The sequence below is a fragment of the Dermacentor albipictus genome, chromosome 1 (assembly GCF_038994185.2).
Source record: "Dermacentor albipictus isolate Rhodes 1998 colony chromosome 1, USDA_Dalb.pri_finalv2, whole genome shotgun sequence".
NCBI classification, from domain to species: domain Eukaryota; kingdom Metazoa; phylum Arthropoda; class Arachnida; order Ixodida; family Ixodidae; genus Dermacentor; species Dermacentor albipictus.
Genome location: NC_091821.1, coordinates 138,831,310 through 138,853,227, shown reverse-complemented (window position 1 = coordinate 138,853,227; position 21,918 = coordinate 138,831,310). Strand labels below are relative to the sequence as shown.

General features: G+C 45.2%; 2 protein-coding genes across 5 annotated transcripts in view; one reads left to right on the top strand and one right to left on the bottom strand.

Annotated features, from left to right (window-relative positions):
* LOC135911831 (VPS9 domain-containing protein 1-like) overlaps positions 1-11,950 on the bottom strand; it is a 64,622-nt gene extending 52,672 nt beyond the window's left edge. Inside the window, exon 1 of one of the 2 annotated variants that reach the window (XR_010567465.1) lies at positions 11,593-11,950. Coding sequence is in view for 1 of the 2 variants with exons in the window: in XM_065444177.1 (XP_065300249.1) it covers positions 11,593-11,667 (75 nt within the window). In the remaining variant the exon portion in view is untranslated. The remainder of the gene's footprint in view (positions 1-11,592) is intronic. The other variant, XM_065444177.1, reaches the window with a different exon arrangement.
* Positions 11,951-12,338: 388 nt separating this feature from the next.
* Acn (apoptotic chromatin condensation inducer acinus) overlaps positions 12,339-21,918 on the top strand; it is a 104,328-nt gene continuing 94,748 nt past the window's right edge. For 2 of the 3 annotated variants that reach the window (XR_010567464.2, XM_065444175.2), the window contains exons 1-4: positions 12,339-12,514; positions 13,055-13,100; positions 13,180-13,199; positions 13,943-14,048. Coding sequence is in view for 2 of the 3 variants with exons in the window: in XM_065444175.2 (XP_065300247.2) it covers positions 12,377-12,514; positions 13,055-13,100; positions 13,180-13,199; positions 13,943-14,048 (310 nt within the window). In the remaining variant the exon portion in view is untranslated. The remainder of the gene's footprint in view (positions 12,515-13,054; positions 13,101-13,179; positions 13,200-13,942; positions 14,049-21,918) is intronic. The other variant, XM_065444176.2, reaches the window with a different exon arrangement.

Genomic DNA, 21,918 nt, shown 5'->3' with positions numbered 1-21,918 from the left:
AGTATTCCCATGCATAATCAGGGTTACAGGGCGGTTGTTCCATGTCCCTAAGATGTGTCACAGGAGCGCAGCACCCTCTTCGAACTACCCAGCCAAGCATCCAAACTGGTTTCTCTGGCGCTTTAGGGAAGGGCGCCCGCTCCCGACACTAGGAGAACATTTCCAGCCTCTATACTTGTACTGTGACAGGAGACTGCAGGGGCACACGTGTATAATTAGGGAATATGTACTATGTCCCGTGACAATTGCCCCTTCCCTCGCTTGGTAAGCCTCAGCGCAATACTTTATGTATGCTTCAGCGTGTAACATTCCTGTGCTGAGGCGAAGCTGCCTTTCGGGAACCCACATTATGCAATGCGCCGTGCTTCTAAGCCAATCGCGAGGATTGCAGAGGCGGAGTCGGTATCATTGCTGACAACAGCGAATTCTTTCAATGAAAAACATGGCACCGAACAGCAAGAACCTTAATAGCGAACGTCGAAGGAAGGCCTCGCGTTTCCGCAGTGGTGGCTACGGCTGCCAGGGGATCTGCGTGCGAGAGCACCGGTTCAAGGCAGCAAGATAATAAAAACGGCAGTGTTGGCTTTGATTAATGCCGTTTCGGACCTGCGGTCCCAGCAAAACGTCAGGATAATCGGACGGCGAAGGGTTGTTGCATCCGAAATTTCAGACGTTAAGCCGTCCGCAATATCAGGCATGTCCCAAAAATCGGGCGTCCGGAAAACGGGTCGTTGACCAGTTTCCGGACACTGGCAACTCCAACAGAGGACACGGCGTCAAGGACAACTCATTACGATTCCTCTCTTTTACTCAAGCCAGCATTAGAACAACTTTCGTCTACTTTCAATAAAATGACAGCTAATTTTTCCCTGATAGAAACACAAATTCCCCAAGTTTTCCTTGAGCATTTTCAGACTATTCGAAAAACCCCAAGAATTCCCGGTTTCCCTGGTTAAGCAGAACATGTAAGGTGTCTCATCTTCAATTCACTTTCCTTTTTTTTTTCATTTTATTGAACCCACGCATGCACCATAATATTATGATGAAATTATATGAAATAATAATAATAATAATAATAATAATAATAATAATAATAATAATAATAATAATAATAATAATAATAATAAAGGGAATTTATCAGGCACATATGGAGTATTGCTTGTGAATGATGGGGCCCCACGGATAAAGGCAGGGTGTGTGCACTCTTGAAGTGAACAGAGTAGTAGACAATTCTTTCACTGGAGAGTGCTTCGTGCACTTACATGTACTATTACTGATTTTGCTGCTTCTGACCATTATAAGGTGCTGACATGCCGTTCAGCCGATGCTTGTACAATTTCATTGGAAATCAGGGAGGCTGTGCATACATAAAAACAAAAATATTTGTCAGACATGAAACATGTATAACAGGTTGAACAGCTTCACTGGCTGAATGCGAAGAGCAGCAGTATATGAGTAATTATTAAATCAAATGTGCTACAGTAATATTGCCTTACATCTTTCACTCTTTCTACTGTATATAAACGGAACACACAAATACTTTGTTTCATAAGGATTTAGGCACATGTTTAAGGATAAAACGATGTCAATCATGACAAACATCATGAAAGCGAATTTTCTGCAGTTTTTACTGGCATCAGCTGGTTACAGCTGCTTAGCTCTTCATAGGATCACCTTAACAATTCCCCTTCACTGCATGATCACTCATGCTCATGTGAGACCCCATTTGAGAATGCCTCTTCAACCAGCACAACATATCATGGCCTCTGCTTCCTTTGTTTGAGCTGTACTTATAGGACAGCGCACATATAGCAAGGCAGTAAGATTGACACTGTGATGTCGTAAAGCATGTGCAACCATCATTGACAAAAACCGTGTAAGTGAACATAATAAAAATATGACAAAAAAAGGCAGGTACAGACGTAACAAACGAAGTATCACAATCATATCAAATGTGAAAAAATGCAATAGAGAGGTAAGGTAGATAGTGCCAATCTCAGACTTATGATTGAAAGTTCATGACCTTATTACTGCAACAGCCTGTTAAAAGGTCAAGACTGCATTTGCTACATCCATTCGCCAGTCCCATATCTACACTTTCCATACTATTTCCATTGCTATCAAGTCGCTGTCAGGCCAACTCTTCATTCTGTGCTTCACCCTCACCACATCGCAAAGAAAAACACTTTGCAGACTAATGGAAACTGAACTTCTGCCCCTATGGCAACGTTAAAAACCGTTACACAAGTTAAAAACCGGGCACGCTAACCAATGGCTATCATGCAGCCTTGGTGCTGGGCAAATAATGTGAAGTTCGGTGCGCCACGCAGACTGTAAGAGGAGCGGCATCTATGCATGTATTTTGGAGGCAACATAAGGAAATACTGGAACAGATAAGCACAATGTGAATATCACAATGAAGTTGCTGTTGAGAAGATCCCAGACTCCGCTGCAAGAGCCTCAGGCTGCCACAGTAAGCGAATTCAAAGCTGGAAGAAATACTGAAGCCTGGGCGTCATCTGCCCAGAATTCATACCAAATGCATTGTGGTAGGCAGGCAGGTTCATGTGTTGCCTTGCTTTAAGCCTCTCCAATAAAACAAAGATGTGTCCAATGGTGGGCTTTGAACAATAAAAACCCAATGCACTATCCATTAGTAGGCCAGAGACACTTGCATACTTCTCTCATGCCACCGCCAAATAGTGCACCGAGACACTGGCACATGCAACATGTTGCAAAGCAGCAATATGCTTAATAAAAACCATATGAGTGTGTACCAGTTTCCATGGCATTAGGCCACAGAAACAGGAACGGACATTGTACCAGGTTCAGGATCAACACAGATCGTAACAGAACAGGTTGCAATGTTTCTTCACGAGATTACAATAAATCAGTCATGTCAACGTCGTCGCAGTCACACTACCACTGTCGCCTTGGTGCTTTCATCAGACAGCATGCTTGCATTGCACAAACCATTGTTCACTTTACACAAATATGTTGGTCCATCTGATAATGCTCTGCAAAACTCCAAGCTATGCTGGGCAGTCAGCTACTTGCAAAATTGTTTGCTTAACGATTTACACAGTGCATAGGATGTGCGTTATTTTTACTGCGATAGAAATTTAATGGTCGCTTCAAACGTATTTTTGTTGTCGGTGCTGCCGTGATGTTCTGTACAAAGTCAAAGGACGAAAACACAGTCGCTATGCGCCGTATGTTCGAGTGAAGGCGTGCAAGGGTGAGCTGGTGATCGCGGCTCAATCCTGTGTGTGCAAGGGAGGAAATCAGGAAGGAAGCGAGCTGTCTTATGTAGCACATAAGGAACCGGGGGGACATTGTACTTTGGCAGCAACTGTGTATGGCGTGGCCGCACAGGCTTTATCTTCAAAGCAATTTGCTTTGGGGGCACAGTCTAGGTGAGCCAATGGCTCGTAGCTTTGCGTGCTGTGTTCTTGCTGCTCAGTTTGCGTTATGAAGCAATTGACAGCATGAAGGTCACTTAGCTCACTGCTGCAGCGGTGCTTCCACACGCCAGCATTATGACAGCAGGTGTCCGCAGTCATTGAGCATGATGCGTGCATGTTTGCCTGCGCACGCCGACATCGGGCTTGTTAATTTAGTTAGTAAGCGAGTGTTTACAAGTTTATACGGCTGATAAAACTACTATCCTTACTTATCATGGATGTCTACTAATTTTCCGTCATAACTGATGCTTCGCCTTTTGGGCGAAACTGAGTTTTTTTTTTTTTTCACATAATGGATGCAAATAATTTAAAGTTAAGTAGAACTGACTGTTGGGCAAACTGGTAAGGATTTATTTCTTCAAAATGGTGCCACAGAAAGACACGAAAACAGAATGATACTAAGAATACAGGCTTAATGTTCAAAACAGTGCCTTGGAGTGCATTCTGCAATGATCACTTTCGGCGATACTATCGCCTTGGCCACGACTTCGCCATCGGCGTGGGCCGATTGGATGTTTTAGCAAAATCAGATGAGCTGAATGGCTGGTTTAGCACTCATCTGTTTTTGCTAAAACAGCCAATTAGCGCACACCAAGCAAAATAGGATGAGCCGATTGGCTGGTTGAGCACTCATCCGATATTGCTCAACCAGCCAATCAGCTCATCCTATTTTGCTAAAGCAGCCAATCGGCGCGTGCCGATGGCGAAGTCATGGCCAAAGTGATCACCGAAGTGATAGTAGAGTGTCCACCTCATATGCGGAAGGTACTAGGTTTGAATTCTGCTAATGCCGGAAACCCACTAGTTTTTTTCTATTGGGTAAGGACGTACCGCCATATGGCACTCAATCATTTATATGGGTTCTTATCTAGAAAGTGAGCCCTATAGGGATTAGCGAGGGTCTCTAGTCACCCCTTGTTGCTGCCACAGCTTTGGCGAAATAGTCGAGCATCCGCCGCTGCTGTGGGATGCAGAGAAGTGCTGCTGCCAGGTACTTACAAGTAAAATAGGTACAAGCGTGCTCCTGGCCTCGTGCCTGGCAACTACGGGAGTTCCAGATTTATTTTATTTTATTTATTTGTACATAATGCAGCCCGATCGGGCTATTGCAGGAGTGGGTGTGAAAGGCAGAGCAATGAAAATAATAAATAATACAGGCAATACGAATAATACAAACCAATACAAACCAAACTATTCAATGGCCGCCAAGAATAAGTTTAGAGGAAGAGAATGAGTAGGACCAGGCAAAGAATTCCAGTATTCGATTACACAGGGAAATAAACTGTATTTAAAAGTGTCCGTACGGGCAAAATAAGGTGGGATGTTTAGGTGATGGTGACTTCTAGTATTAGATGGTTTTGCAGGAGTTAGGTAGTTTTTTGAAGATATACGGCAAGAGGATGCTTGGAAGCACACCCACCTATTGGGAAACTGGTGGCAGGGGACTAGCAGATGCTAAGAAAATGGTGCTTGTGTTAGTGTCATTCCGAGTTCGGGTCTTTCTGTGGTGCTCTTCAGAAGAAATAATCTACAGTATGTGCTAAGTACTTGACATTTTATTCAGTAATGCATGGCAATTCTATGTGAAACATAACTGCCTGCATATTTTGTTGTTTGTGGTACATTGCATTGAATACCCCCATACCTTTCATGTACAGAACCAAACGAAAACTTTCAAGCATTCAAAACGAATGTGTGTAGTTAGCTTATTAATTTTTATTTTCACGTACAGAGCAAGGAAGCCTTTTTTCTAGCAGAAGGCGTAAGTGCCAACTTGTGCATTTATTGACATTGTCGTTGCAGTAAGCTGTAGCCATATTCAGATAAAATAATAGAGAGTTTTAGAATAGGGGCCCCAAACATTTTGGGGCCCCAAAGAAATAGCGTCGAAGCCACTGCGCATGCGCGAGACGCAAACTGCGTTTGGGTTTTGCGTTGGGAACGCTATTTCAACGGTTTAGCGGGAGCTCAAATAGCGTTCCCAAAAGCTTTGCGTCAACAAACATGGCGGCACCCATCGAAGCGACGGCTCTGACCTAGCACCAAACTGGGTTCGATTCGGGGTAACGCGTGAAGTTCGCAAGCTAGGAGAAGTGACTGCAGTTATCGCTTTCTCTCAACTAGCGTATGTTATGAAGATTGATTCATTAGATGCCGCTGATTCCGAATTCGAGTGTGGATTTTATGGCTCGTAGGCCTAACATGGCTAAGCTTGGCTGGTGAAGGCACGTAATGTTGGTTTTGTTGCTCAAAACTAAGCACAACTAATTGTTTGCTGCTTGAAGAATAACCTCTAAATTGTAATTAAACGCAAATACATGCAAGTCAAAATTACTATTCATATCATAAAATGGAATATTTTATTTAATTATTTGTAATCGTTTTTCTTAGACGCCGTAGTGGCGCTGTCAATGCAAGACGCTATCTGCAAACGCAAAGCCCTATTCTAAAACTCTTCATTCCTGCATGCCCCAACGCTAACACCCGCAAAGCTGTTTGGGGCATTTGAAATCATGATGATATGATATCGGAAACACATAATTAAAACCAATTTCGCAGTAACATTTAACCATGAGGCGTAGAGGAACCTACAATGGCATGTTCTGATCAGTGTTTTCTCTCCAAATATGGTCTCTTGCCTACATGATAAGTATTCTGGAGCTATACATGCAATTAAATGTTGTCTAATTGACATCCAATAGGCTGCAGACATGAAGACCAAGAGGAACAAAGTGAAGTAATACTACAGTCTCCAATTACTAGTCTACAGTCGAGCAGCTGACAATTTTTCCCTTTCATGAACTTTCATCTACCTTGCAGGCTTCCGTAAAATGGATTTTTGATCAGTGTCCCTCTGCTTTGAGTTGCCGATTAATTTGGCCTCGTTCTGTGACCTACTAGCCTCCTGGTTAGCTCAGACGGTAAAGTGACTGCCCTGAAGAAGCGTTGGTCCTGGGTTCAATCCCCTGGACCAGGATGAATTGTCCTTCTACTGCGAAGCTGTCTCTCTGAGAAACCCGTACAGGTATCCTTTATGGCCTTGTGCTACAGTCGGCTGAATGACAATTGTCCTGTTCAGTCACTTGCCAACCTTCTTGCCCACAAAAGGTCATGCAGATATCCAACTATGTTACACAAGAAAGGTGTCAAAATGTACATTATTAGAATTTGAATTGAGAATGTTTCAATGCTCCAACACAACAACAGAGGTTACAAGAGACTCTGTGGTAGAGGGTTTCATATTAATTTTGTTCACCTGAGGTTCTTTAACATACTCGAAGCACAAGCATCCTCATATTCTGCCCCCAATGGAATGCAACAGCGGCAGCCAGAAGTCAAACTCATATAACCTCGTGGGCAGTAGCACAACACCGAGCCATCGGTCAGTAACAGTAGCTAAAATATAACCAGATTAGTTTTAACGCAATTGTACAGTGTGCACCCTATTACAATACACCCATAGTGTGAATTTTCAATTGAAAGTTATACATGCAGAAGCAATGTTTCCAATATTTCTGTTCCAGAGGAGTTCTTGCAAAAGAGGTGCCCAGGTTTGAGTGGATTATACTGACGGGTAATGGCTCACGGATGACAAAGTCATGAAGCCACTACTCCGATTTCTACACGAGGGGAGCCTCCACATTTTTATTTATGTTCACATCTACACCACAGGGCAAGCTGCTGGAAAAAACTGAACACAAACAAAATAAATCTAATGTTCCAGTAGATTTCAAATGATCCATAAACGTCATGATACAGTGAACTGCCTTTCTAACGGAGTGCTTGAGACCTCCAAAATCCTTTGTGGTACAGTTCGGTTACTTTGTTGTAAAGAAAGCGCCCATACCACTTGTTATAAAGCAGGTTAAGAAGCCCAACTCCGATGCGGCCTATTCAAATACATGTAGAATGCAAAAACATTTTTATGAGATAACCCCTGGGCCGATTTTAATAAAATTTGTTGCATTTGAGAGAGAAAGGTAAATTCTAGTGACTGTTGGAAGCGGAATTTCAATTTAGGTCCTGAATTTTGTTGAAAAGATTTTCAAAAATTCGGAAGTTTGAAAAAACAGAAGCACAAAGTTTACAGATTCATAGCTCTGCATCAAGAACAGATATCGCGGTTCTGTGAATGGCATCCATTAGACCAATGAAAGCGGACAAATTCGATATGTCATTTTATGTCATATTTCATATGTCATATGTGAATTTGTTAAATTGTTTACAAGGGTTCTGCAAAAGCTATATTTCCATATTACCAACTTTTTTGAGATTCATGTATAACATATAAATTTTGTCCACTTTAGATGTAACTATTAGATGCAATTCACAGAATTATATTATAATTTTTCATTGCTGAGTTGTAAACTTGATGGTATCGTTTTTAAAAATTTTCGAATTTTGCCAATTCTTAATAACAAATTGACGACCTAAATCAAAAATTTCAAACCAACAGTCACTAGATTTTAAGTTTTTATTTTAAATGCAACAAACCTCGTCAAATGTGGTGCAGTGGTTGCCGAGAAAAATGAAATCTCTTTCTACATGTATTTAGATAGGAGCACCTGAGCTAAAGCTTCCTTTTAGGCACGTTTGGCAAAAAGAAAATATTTATTTAGCATGACTTGAAGAGATGCCTAGTTAAAGGGACCCTGAACGATTTTGACAATTTTCTACAAACGTACTGATTCATTAGAGTAGGCCCTTCTGATCATTAATTCACGCATCTAAGTGCTCCGCATAAAACGTGTATTATAAAATTTTAAAAATGTACATCGCTGCCGATCGCAGCACACCGCTTGGTGGAATTTTCAGCCACCCCTACCCATATGACGTAAATCACCCAATTGATGTCATGTGGGCGAGCTATCCAATTGGCTGCCAGGGCACGTCATCTATAATTTTTCCACCTTTATGGTGAACAAATGATGTTCGTAATAGTTGGAATGTTAATTTGTTTCTATAAAAACAAAGTAACAGAAAGAGAATGCACAAGAACAATTTCTCACTAGACTTAGGCACTTCCGGCACACAGCAAGCATCGTCTGCTTGTGTTACAACATGCTCCATTTTGACGAGAGCTCCGTGGTCAGAGTCGGTCGGTCTTTTCGCGAGCAGTATGATTCGACTTTGTTGCGCTGTGGGCTGCAAACGTAGCGACTGGCCATATGTCAAGCTGCGACATCATGTCCCTCTGCAAGGCAGCAGACAAGCAGACTGGCTGCAGCGCATCGGACTGCCGCTATCCGATCAACGCCATGATTTTCGCATTTGCGGCCTTCACTTTAGACCGGAAGATTATTAACGCAATAGCGTCTCGCGAGGCCGGTGTTAGGGTAAACGCAAGCGCAAGGGGCCAGGGCCTCGCCCTTTGACTGTGTCGTTTCACGGGATGAGCAGAAGCGCAAATGTGAATGGTCTGCACAGTGCAGCCACCTGGTGGCACAGAGCTCAACCACACACAGTAGCAGTAACAAAATGTTTTCTTCTTTGCTGCTGGTGTAAATGTTTCGCAGGAGTGTAATCGTTAACACGTTTTTGTAAATGTTTAAAATGTTTTACACTTGGTTAGAGCAATATTAGCTCTGTTTGGCTGGTTAAGCTCTGGGCCAACGGGTGGCTGGACCGTGGAGGCTGATCAGGCAGCTCGCATACGTCTACGCTAAAATTCCTTCATCAGCTTGAGTTTATGCCTCCACCAGCCCGTCGAAATGCCCAGCTTGTTTGTGGTTACCGGAATACCAGACAGGTTCGGTGCTGCGACAGAATTCTCGCAACGCATGCTGCTTCGATAGCTCTCGCTTGGGGTCGACTGCCAAGCAGCTGGCGGGGAGTTTAGAGGCTTTGCGCGCGCACTCTTAGAGAACCGGAAGTCGACGACACGACATGCCATCATGATGCAGAGCCAATGAAAGTGGAGCTCAGCCCCGATCACGTGGTGAACGAGTTGAGGAGAAAATGCAAACTTGTAATGATCTGTAGCGCTCTCAATATGAGACGTTTCACACAAATTGTGGTGTGAATGATTAGCTGTACCCTACGCGTCTACAAAATTTTCCGAACCGTTTCATGGGTCCTTTAATTAGGTCTCCAATTTTCTTCGGCACACTTCATATGATGGAATGTGGGACTGTATCCAACGATACGGCAGCAAGATTTGCGACATGCTCAGTGGCAAAATCTAGGAGTGATGCAAAGTACAGCTGTAGAGAGCGTCAATTGCCTTTGTCAGAATTCTTGGTTAGTCTGCAGGCTCTTCATCACTCCTGCCTTCATCAATCTCCATGTCGTCCTTGATGGCCTCTACGAGGTTACCAAGAACATAGGTAAAAAAAAAGAGGGTGTGTGTGTTGGGGGCTACCATAGCTGCTGCGTTGTTCAAACCCTACCGCATGGTGGCATTCAATTCCTATATGTACCGCCATTCTGAGGCAACTACGGAAGAAAACAGCACCGCCACCACATGCATTCCTTGTAAAGCAACAAATCAGCCCTTGGGGACACGTATATTCCTTCATTGTACAGGCAAATTCACTCTAGTGGCCTTCGCTGTAGAGGTGTACACAATACACATGGCAGATAGGACTTCAGCAAGGACAAACAAAATCCTTCATTATGAAGGTCATTTCGTTGCAGGAAGCATTTCAGTGCTGTTTCAAAAGATGCCTTGAAGCATTTCACATACTTCTGACAATATTGTTATATAAACATAACATTATCAGCATATAAAAGCTGAAGAATGGTAATAGCTTTTCTTTGAAGTAATTACATCCAAAAGTAAGTGTTCAAACACATGTTCCCAATTTTAAGCTTTCACCCAAGGTTAGAAAGAAAAAAAAAAGTTGTAGAATTCACCGTGCCTTATCAATATAGGCATTCCAGCAGTGCAAGCAGGAATACAGACTCGAGAAGTAAGACACAAACATACACGTCTTCAATTGAGTTCATGTTCTTGCTTGTGATGCTCGAATACCATACGCTATCGTATCAATAAGCCTACATTGCAACTCACGTCACCATCAATGCAAGTGCCGAGTGGAAATCGGCAGGTAGTATTAAGAGGTCCACTTTCATTTAAAACTCCCATCATAGTCGATCATCAACGCCCTTTTGCGTCGGCCGAGAAAACACATGCACTGGTGATATGCTCATTATTAAGGCAAGAAAAACGTAGACCGTTTTGGCAATTTGCTAGAAATCCGCAGCTTTGTCACTGAGCACCAAACTTAAAAGTGCTTGGCTTTGCGATAATCGATTAAGCACAGTATATACCGATCTGCTGTCTGCACTGAATCCATGTCCAACTTCAGTGTATCACATATTGGAAACGAAAATCCTCTCTAAAAAAGATTTATGCCTGAAACAATTTACTGGCTTTTGTCATCACCTCCACAAATTCCCCCTTCATATGGTGCAATATGAGCTGGATATATCGTTTCGCGCACTGGTGGGTTTGTGCAGCTGGAGGAGGAGGAATAAACTTTTATTGTACAACCAGCACTTTATGATGTCCGGGCCTAAACCTCCCATGTAGGAAACGAAAACCTTTATTTAAAAATTATATTGTGGGGTTTTACGTGCCAGAACCACTTTCTGATTATGAGGCACGCCGTTGTGGAGGACTCCGGAAATTTCGACTACCTGGGGTTCTTTAACGTGCACTTAAATCTATGCTGCTTTCGCCCCCATCGAAATGCGGCCGCCGTGGCCGGGATGCGAACCCGCCACCTCGTGCTCAGCAGCCCAACACCATAGCCACTAAGCAACCACGGCGGGTGAAAAGCTTTAATAAGAAACGGCATAACGTTTGTTCACCAGTTACGGATACGACTAATCGGTTGTGCTTAAAGTTCAGATCGAACAGCAATCGTTGACGAAAGCTCAGCTGTCACGCAGCTTATATAATTGGGACGTAGCGGACACCAATGCAAAATCAATTCAGCAGACCTACAGGCACATGCTTAAACCGCGCGAATAGAGTTCCTGTTTTGAAAATACCACGGAAGACAGCCTCCTGAATGTTAGGTGCGATACAGAGGTGACTGTACGCGTCGTCTGCGTAAAAAAATTTACGCGCTCAAGAGCGCACGACGCACGTATATACCAACAGGCCATCATGACAGCTTACCTCATACTCATTTCGATCGTCCTGGCCAAGAGCCTGAGATACCAGTTGCAACACTAAACCAAACCGATCGCACATTTTTGATAGTCCGTGTACTTGCACGCGTAGTTTCGCTATGCACGTTTGAAGTGAGGCAAAATTGCGCAGCCGTGCATAAACCGCCCTGAGACGCCCAGCTGCTGCGTCCGAGTGATGCGAAACGCAGGAAGCGCCAGTCCAAAGGCCAGGAACTAAAGCAGCCAGGTGTTTCCATGTAATAGGCAGCAGCTGCAACAGTACGACGCCCGATCGTCTGGCGCACGCGGAGACACCGCCTACTCGCGACTATCAACAAGCAAAATCGCAAAATGTTGTGTGACGTCACAAGGACAGAAACTAGGGGCCATACAGAAACCGCAGAAACCACGGTAACGGAGCGCACACCACACTGCCTTTTCGCCAGACGTCGCTAGCGGAAGGCTGCTGGCATGGCTCGATGAAACCAAGCCGGTCGTGGATGAAACGCACCTCATCGAGCGTCCGTGCTGCTGGCTTGCAGTTTACATCAAAAACAGAGAACTGGAGAACTCTAGGATAGCACACTCCCTTAGAGACCATCTACAAAATGGGAATGCACGAACATGACGATCGAAGAACTGTAACGTGTTCAGAGGCGCTTGCAGTGCTGGACAGCAGCGCTCTTGGCGACGCGCGAAGCAACGAATCGCCCACAGCATAAATGAGCTCTGGACCACACCTTGGTGGGGCTATAGTGGGGCCAGTGGGGCCGAGGCAGCAACAGCGAAATATGGCGGATAAATCGGAAGCTGGACTAGATAGCAAAGCTCTACATTCGTTACGCGTCGTCGACCTCAGATCTGCACTTGAGAAACGAGGACTACCGAAAAGTGGGAGCAAGAAGGAACTCGTTGAGCGACTGAAGCTGGTAAGCAGTGCGGTCTCAGTAAATGAAGCTGGCTCTCATGCGCGCAAGAACCTGTGGTTCGGCCGACGAAAGCAACGTCGTTGCTACGAGTGACCAAACGCGCGGCAGTGTCTCGCTGCTGTCCTTACTGCGTTTCTGCTGGCATTCAACTGTGTGCAACTTTCACCAGACTACCACCAACGAGAAGCACGTGCAGCAAGCCTCTGTAAACAAATACACAGCGCATCTTCACAACATAACGCGGTTTAGTTTTTGCTATGCGAGTGCGCACGCACTTGAGGCTCGACTGTCAGGCGAAGATGGGAAGTACGTGGGTATGGTTTCTTATAAGTCGTAGGTTTGGCGGTATACCCAAAAGCACTTAGACATTTGTAATGGATTATTTAGCCTTTCATTGCATGGGTCAACTGCCGTAACACCTGGCTACCTTGTAGTGGGGGACAGTGTATGCGGTATTTTTGGGTGTTAGTGGAAGAAAGCTAAATGTGCGCATACATGGTATATACAAATTAAACGTGCGTATTTTTTTTTTTTTCACAGCAACTTAAGATAGAGAAACTGCACGAGGAGTCAGTGAAAGCTGAAGGTGAGTTGTATGTGCAGCACCAAATTAACTCCACTTGATGACTTGAACCAACGCATTTCAAAACGTATTTCTCTTCCAGATCGTGTGCCCAACCTTGACGTAAGTGCTTTTTTTTTTTTTTCACATTGCAACGGAACGAGAAATGTGTCGTACTTGTCTTTGGCAGAAATAGACAGCAGAGAGAGCAGTGGCAGATATAACCCAGAAAACTCCTAAAAACTTTAAAGCTGTAATATATGTAGAGCAACAGTTAACCCAGTGTACACAGCTTTCAGTGATGGTTGTCAGTGATGCCATGGTGGGGTATTTCTGGCACAATGAAAAGCTAAATTCTAATGCGATCAGCTTATCGCCAGCAGTGCTTCAGTATATTGTCCATTATGTCATACCCAGTTAAATGTAGAAATGAACATTAGCTATAGCAATATTTTATTAATGGCAACCTCTTGCAAAAAGAGTACAAGACCTACTTTAGCATCCTGTTAATATTAAAGTGTGTCATAAGATTGCATGCCAGTGTTTGAGTGTGCCACACGACTAATAACTAGTTTATACCAATATATACGAGAAATTCTGTGAGTAGGCTTCCTTGCATGGTCGCAGTGCCACCGAGACAGAAATAGTACTCATTCTCTAGCCAGGTACATGCTAGGTACAAGACAGGAAGTAAAGCACACATTGGCTGCTTTCTTCTTACCACTAGCACCACAAGCTCCAACATATTGGCGATGGTGGTCATGTGGAGAAGCCTGCTAACAGGATTCCACATTTGTCTATTGCCTTAATTGTTGATCTTTTAGTTCTTATATTGCATGTTTATTTTTTGCTGGCACATTTTGCAGCTCCAAGATGAACTGACTGGACAGAATGACTTTGTCAGGCAGTACTTGGCAGCCCAACAACAAACGTATGCAATGCAACTTAAAGAGCGCAGACTGGCTGAGATGCGTAAGTAGATAATGCAATGTTTCATTGGTAGCACTTAACTGCATGAGGAGTGAGCTTACTTTTGCTTTATCAGTAGTAAGACTAAGCTTGCACCTCATGAGAGTTTAGTAATGCGTAAAACATGTTGTTGCTCTGCCTTTAATATTGTGCACCACAAAATATAACCTGCATCTATATGGCGTTTCGGCTAACTTCTGCCAAGACTTTAAAAACTCATGTGTTTGCTACAATGCAACCAACTTAGCACTGTACACTGTCCTTTTGAGCAGCTAAAAGTTTAAAATTTAGCTTAAAATTTTTCCAGGCTGCAAAGAAAGTGCATGAGATTTGAAAAAGTACCACATAACTAGGGACCTACATGCAGCGACATTAGTGCACTCAAGCATGCTACCTACGAATGATTGATGCTGCATGCAGACCGAACACATTAGAAGTTCGTTAGAAATGCTGATGGATTGAAGACAATGGTCTTGGCCTCCACTGTTGAAGCAGTAAAGCAAATGAAGCCATGGGATATAAGATTAATAGCTCATGCCAATTCATGAAGCTCTGCCAGTGTTTTTATTGTAGATCGATTGTGTAAAGGGTGAGGAGGTTTTGGCACTGTATGGTGATGCATCGGAGACAGTGGGTGTGACCATTGCGTCTAAATTTTGCTGGCATCAATAATTTGTTGGTAGCATGTTTAAGGGCACTAACGTCAATTCGCACAATCGGCCAGTCACGTGGTATGTTTCAAAACCTTGCACACTTTCTTTGCCGCCCAAAAAAATGAAAACCAGTGCAGCTATCTTCACAGAAATTATCTGGATATTTCTCATTGGGCTATGCAATGTTTCCATTGAAAATTTTGCATTTAAAGCAATTCTTTAACACTTTCATGGACAGCAAGACTTATCAGTGTCACTTTTCCTGGAAACCTGACTGCACAGTATCAACTTTTCTGTGCAACTACGTATACGGACCTCCTGATTTTTTCTTGCACTTGATAGCATACTTATAGAAAAAAAAATGGTTACTGCAATTGTTTACTGCATTTTGCATTTCCGCATGTTTCGTTGTTATTTCTGTCTTCCTTCAGGTCACCACAATGGTAAACGGTGACTCTTTTGAGAAAGACGTCTTTGTTGTACTAGAGCAAACACATATAAAGCTGAAGCCCAATTTCTGCCACATTTATTTACGGAAAAGCATGTTTCCATAACAGCTTTCTGTTTTTATGATTTGAATTTGCCATACTCATACGTAGGAGTAATAAATTATCTAATTATTAGCATCACACACATCATGCGCTATCTATGATAAATGCATAGCCTTTGAGGCTTTCTATGAAGCATTTGTTTTCCGAAAACTGTTGTGATAATGGACAGACTTGAAAGACAATGCTGGTATAAAGTTGGTCTTTAAGTAAACAGAACGAAAACATGCAACACAGGCCCATGCTTCTTGTAAAGTCTGCTAGTGTACCTAGGGTACTTCCAATTGTTTTACAGGCAGCCATAAGTACGTAGAAGCAGGCAACAAAGGCATGTAATGCTTTCCTTGATGAAGCTGGCCTATGTGGACAATGGGACATACTGACATGTGTACTTGTATATCTTTTTCGAGTGACCGCTTTTCACCATCTAACAAATGTTATAGCTCAGTGTGGGGCGCACCTGCATGTATCGGAAATTTCTTTTTCTTTCTGCTGTCTGTTGTCACACAAGCTGATTGCATCTGCGATGCGAATTGTGTAGAACTTTCTGGAAGACACGCGGGCACCAGCGATTAATCTGGAACCTTGGATGGCTCATGTATTAAAGCTGATCAGATTTTCGCCGATCGCCAACTGTGTTCGCCCCTGTCACCATTTTTTGAGTGCAACCTGTTTTTGAGTGCACAATTTCGCCCAATAAAACACTAGTTTCATCATTCCCAGTTTTGCTGCTTTCTTCACCGTCACTACCACGTGACATCTGGTGGATATGCTTTGAGTTCATGTACCGGACACCCCCACAAAGCCGTGACCCAAGCTTGAATGCAGGAGACAACACCAACGCCGCCAAGAACCAGCGAGGTAGCCGCGGACATGCAAGGACTGCCCCCAGAGCACGGACTTTTGCCTGAGACGACTAGGAAGATCGTCACTAAGTCAACCCCAATCACAGCCCCAGCGTCCCCCAACATGCTGCAGCAGCCCGGGGAGCCACCGACCTTCCGTGGATCATCATTTGAAGACCCGGATAACTGGCTGGAAACGTATGAAAGGGTCACTGCATTCAACAACTGGAACTACGACAAGATTCGGCTTGTGTACTTGACCTTAAAAGACGCCACCAGGACGTGGTTTGAGAACCAGGAATCAACCCTGACTACATGGGACTTGTTCTGCAACGGCTTCCTGCAGACGTTCACAAGTCTCCTGCACAGAGAGCGAGCCCAAACTCTACTGGAAACCCGCATGCAGCTACTGAATGAGAACATAGCGATCTTTACAGAGTAGATGACTCGCCTCTTTCAACACGCCGACCGAGACATGCCAGAAGAGAAAAAAAAGTTCACTTCTTGATGCACAGTTTGAAGCAAAAGCTGTAATGCAAAAGGATAGAAACTTGGGGGAGTTGGTACGGTAACATGATCTTGGATTGTAGTGCGAAGTGACACAGACAGAGACCTGTTTGCTTGTAGTCTCTGCCCGTGTCACTTCGCACTACAATCCAAGATGAAGCAAGAGCTTTTCGCCGGATTGATATGCAACCCGCCTAAGACTGTTGCCGAATTTATTTCTGAGGCCACAACAATTGAGAAGACGCTCGATATGTGGACAAAGCAATATAATCGCCGACTGCTGACCGCAAACCACACCGATGCACAAGCACTCGGCAGCGATGACCTGCGGGAGACCATCAGAGCAGTCGTTCGTGAGAAACTGCAGAAGCTCCTTCCAAGGTCGCAGCCTCAAGTGGCCTCACTCGCCGACATCGTCAAAGAAGAGGTTCAGCGATCGCTTGGAGTTCCTGAGGTGCAACCACAATCACTGCAACCCCAGCCAGAAGCGATGACCTACGCCACAGTCGCCTGCCACCAAGGTCCCCCTCCGCGACTGCGCCAGGGCCCTGTAACAACGCCATTCTGTCATCCACCGCCGCCAGCATGCCCACCCGTTGCCCAGCACAGCTACACAAAGAAGACTGACATTTGGCATGCTCTCGACCACCATCCACATCTACCACCGATGCCCCTATCACGACTTGGGACTGTGAAGGTTCACTGTCAACGCGCCGCACCCACAGCTTGGGGAGCGCCTCGTGATATCGCCGAATACATCGCCGCTACTCAGTGGAGCCCTCGACGACCATCCCGTTCGCTGTCACCAGGCCGCTACCTGTCGCCGCAGCACTGTCCATACACTGACCCAGCCCGGGGCCAGTCCGTCTGCCCATATCCGGAAAACTAAAACGAGCAACCGATGAAAGTGCAGTTGCTGTTCGTCGAACTGACGAAGATCCTGCGGCGCCGCCGAAGACTAATTCGACGAGATAAAAACGACATGCCGCCATCCCGACAAAGCCTGGAAGCAAAGAATGCACCGACCAAAGACCTGACGATGCGACGTACCAACCACACATCAACACAACGTAGCTGTGATCTGCGCCAAGACCTAACTGCAACACAAGACAAAGAACAACTGACCTCGACGTGCTTGTCGACGGCCATGCAGTCACTGCCTTAGTGGACACAGGAGTCGACTACTTCATCATCAGTGGATTGTTCGCCGCCAAGTTGAAGAAACTCAAGTCTGCATGAGACGGCCCTCAAATTCAGACAGCTGGGGGACACCTCATAACGCCAATGGGAATCTACACGGCAAGAATTACAGTTCATGACCGGACCTACCCTGCAATGCCCGTTGTCCTTCAACAGTGCTCGTAAGACGTAATTCTCGCCATGGACTTCCTGAACCAACATGGCGCCATCATCGACCTGAGGTCAAAGTCGATAATGCTGTCCACAGACGAAGCAGTACCGATGGAGAGGCCTTCCACTCAGTGTGCCTTGAGGACCAAGTCAGCATCCCGCCTCACTCCAGCATCGTCATTTCAATTGGCAGACATAGAAGGCATCATCGAGGGCGACCAACGTCTACTGCTCGACCGTGAAATTTGCGTCGCGCGAGGGATTCAACTGATAGAGGGAAAGCGAAAGTGATGCTGACAAACTTCAGCCAGGAGTTCAAGCACATCAACAAGGGCACGACGATCGCATACATTGAGGAAATTGTGAAAACCAGCAATGCATTTGTCCTCTTGGATTCTGCCGTATCTACCCCGATGACCATAGTTCTCAAGCCAGACTTCGACATTAATCCAAGTCTCCCCCTGAGTAAACAGCAACAGCTCCGAAGTCTTTTGCATCGATACAAATACTACTTTTCGACATCATCGAGGATTTGACAAACACCAGCTGCAAAGCATCACATAATAACCGAAAAGTGCGCTCGACCACTCCACCAGAGCCCTTATTGAGTTTCGACGCGAGAACGCAAAGTTGTTAGGCAACAAATCGATGAAATGTTGCATGAGAACATCATCCAGCTGTCGAAAAGCCCGTGGGCATCTCCTGTAGTCTTGGCGAAGAAAAAGGACGGAACCCTACATTTCTGCGTCGATTATCGTCGACTGAACAGTATCACGAAGAAGGACACCCCCTCCCACCAATAGGCGACGCATTGGACCGGCTCTGCAACGCTAAATACTTCTCGTCAATGGACCTCTAGCCTGGCTACTGGGAAATAGAAGTCGACGAGAGAGATCGCGAAAAGACCTTTTCATGGCACCAAACGGCCTCTGTGAGTTCAAGGTTATGCCATTGTGCTCGGCATTGTGCTCGGCACCTGCAACATTTCAGCGGGTGATGGACATGGTTTTAGCTGGATTAAAGTGGCAGACCTGTCTTGTTAACTTGGAGGACATCGTCGTCTTCACCGGAAATTTCGACGATCACCTCAGGCGGCTTTTGACAGTACTAGAGGCCATCAAGTCATCAGGGCTTACTCTCAAGCCAGAAAAGTGCAGTTTCAGTTACGATGAGCTTTTGTTCCTAGGAAATCTGGAGTCTGCCCCGACCTGCAGAAGACAGCTGCACTCCCAAAGTTCCTTCAGCCCATCGACAAGAAGGCAGTAAGTAGATTCCTTGCCATCTGTGCCTACTACAGGCACTTTGTCAGGGACTTGCATCGCTGAGCTGCTGCCACATCTAACTAAATGTGATGTCGAATTCAAGTGGGAAATGTCGCCGGCCAACGCATTTCAAGAACTCAAACGACGCATGCAATCACCGCTGGTACTTGCGCACTTCGACGAGGACGCCAAGACTGAAATCCATAGTGACGCCAGTAGCCTAGGCCTCGGTGCCGTCCTAGTCCAGAGGAAAGACGGACTTGAACGGGTGATAGCTTACGCTAGCTGGTCGCTGTCAAAAGCAAAAGGCAATTATTCTACGACCCAAAAGGAATGCCTTGCCATTATTTGGGCTACAGCAAAATTCTGCCCTTACCTATATGGCAGGCCATCCAAAGTTGTCAGTGACCATCATGCATTGTGTTGGCTAGCGAATTTAAAGGACCCTTCAGGACGGCTAGTGCAGTGGAGTCTCAGACTGCAAGAATATGTCATCACTGTAATCTACAAGTCCGGACGAAAACACTCTGATGCCGACTGCCTATCACATGCCCCCATTGATCCGCCACTGCAAGATGACAAGGATGACAATACCTTCCTTGGAATAAGCGCGGAAGACTTAACTGAACAGCAACAAGCAGACCTGGAGCTAAAAAGTCTCAAAGAGTATTTGGAAGGGAACACCGATGTTGTCCCTAGGGCATTTAAACGAGGATTGTCTTCGTTCTTGCTTCAAAACAACCTACTCGTAAAGAGCTTCTCACCAGTCCGTGCCTACTACCTTCTTGTTCTCTTAGCGGTGTGTCCAGAAGTACTGCATGCCCTACATGACGATCTGACTGCTGAACACCTTGGATTCTCCCGGACGCTTTCGAGGATACAGGAAAAGTATTACTGTCCGTGCCTGATCGCCGACGTTCCCCATTACGTCGAGACATGCAGAGACTGTCAGTGACGCAAGACACCACCGACATGGCCAGCAGGATTACGACAGCAGATCGAGCCTCCTTGCTGACCATTTCAGCAGATCGGGCTGGACTTGTTGGGAGCCTTTCCAACGTCAACATCTGGAAATAAGTGGATCGTCGTGGCCGACAAACTACCTCACCCACTTCACTGAAATGAAAGCTCTGCCGAAAGGTAGCGCAGGCGAAATGGCTGAATTTTTCGTCGAGTACATCCTGCTGCAACATGGTGCCCCAGACGTCCTAATCACTGACAGAGGGACGGCTTTAACAGTGAAGCTCACCCAAGCCATCTGCAATAAAGCCAAACAAGCCACAGGAGGACAACTGCCGGCCACCCGCAGACAAATGGTCCTACGGAGCGCCTGAATAAGACCCTCACTGACAAGCTAGCAATGTACGTCGACATTGAAGACAAGACCTGGGATGCCGTCCTGCCGTACGTAACATTCGCTTACAACACGGCGGTGCAAGAAACAACATAGATCCCACCATTCAAGCAGGTTTACAGCAGGAACTTGACGTCGCCACCTATCTCCAGCTCACCCGCCTGCAGATCAAGAACCAGCAGAGGAGGGACAGCCGGCACTACAACCTTCGACAACGCTACGTCGAGTATGAGCCCGGCGACAGTGTTTGAGTTTGAACTCCAATACGCTGACGAGGGCTTAGCAAGAAGCTTTTACGCCGCTATTTTGGACCCTACAAGATCATCTGATGCATTGGCGCACTCGACTATGAGGTTGTGCCAGACGGCATTTCGCTATCACAGCGGCACCACTCATGACCTGAAATAGTCCATGTTGTGCGACTTAAGCCGTTCTACCAGCGCTAATAATCTTTGAGACATTGCATAGCTCAACTTTGAACTTTGTTTCTTTGTTGTTTTGTTACCGCTTAATAAGTGCCCTTTTGGTTTTTTTTTTTTCACTCCTGTCATGTTTGTAGCATCAGGACAATGCTTTTTGAGAAGGCGGCATTGACTCGTGTACTTCTATATCTTTTTCGAGGGACTGCTTTTTACCGTCTAACAAATGTTATCGCTCAGCGTGGGACATGCCTGCATGTATCGGAAGTTTCTCGAATGTTCTTTCTGCTGTCTGTTGTCACACAAGCTTGTGTAATCTGATTGCATGTGAGATGTGAATTGTGTAGAACTTTCTGAAAGACACACGGGCACCAACGATTACTCTGGAACCTTCGATGCACTTGACCCACGGATCAGATTTTCGCCGATCGCCGACTGTATTTCCTGCAGTCACCATTCTTTGAGTGTAGCCTGTTTTTCATGGCATAAGTTCGCCCAAGAAAACGCTAGTTTTGTCATTCCCAGTTTTGCTGGTTTCTTCACCGTCACTACTATGTGACGTCCCACCCATTTTTTCTCCTCTACGTATTGCTTGTGAACAATACCTGACAAGGAACATAATTGTAACGGCTCAGATAGAGAATGATGCAGTCATTTGTTAATGAATGATCTAAGCTCATAGTAAAAAAATACTCTCTAGTTGTTCAAGAGGACAATGAACAATACCTACAATGCAAGACTCGGGAATCTGATGACTATGTCTTGGCCAATCACAATTGTCGAATCATTCGCAAGTTCCCACCCATGATGTTGCACCGTTCCACTGCATTCTGCCTCCAATGTTGCGTGATTGCTCCCACATACGAGGCAACCACGTGGCAATCTGGAAAACCGAAGTCGACGCAGTTCCCACAGAAGTCCTCAACGTTGGCCCT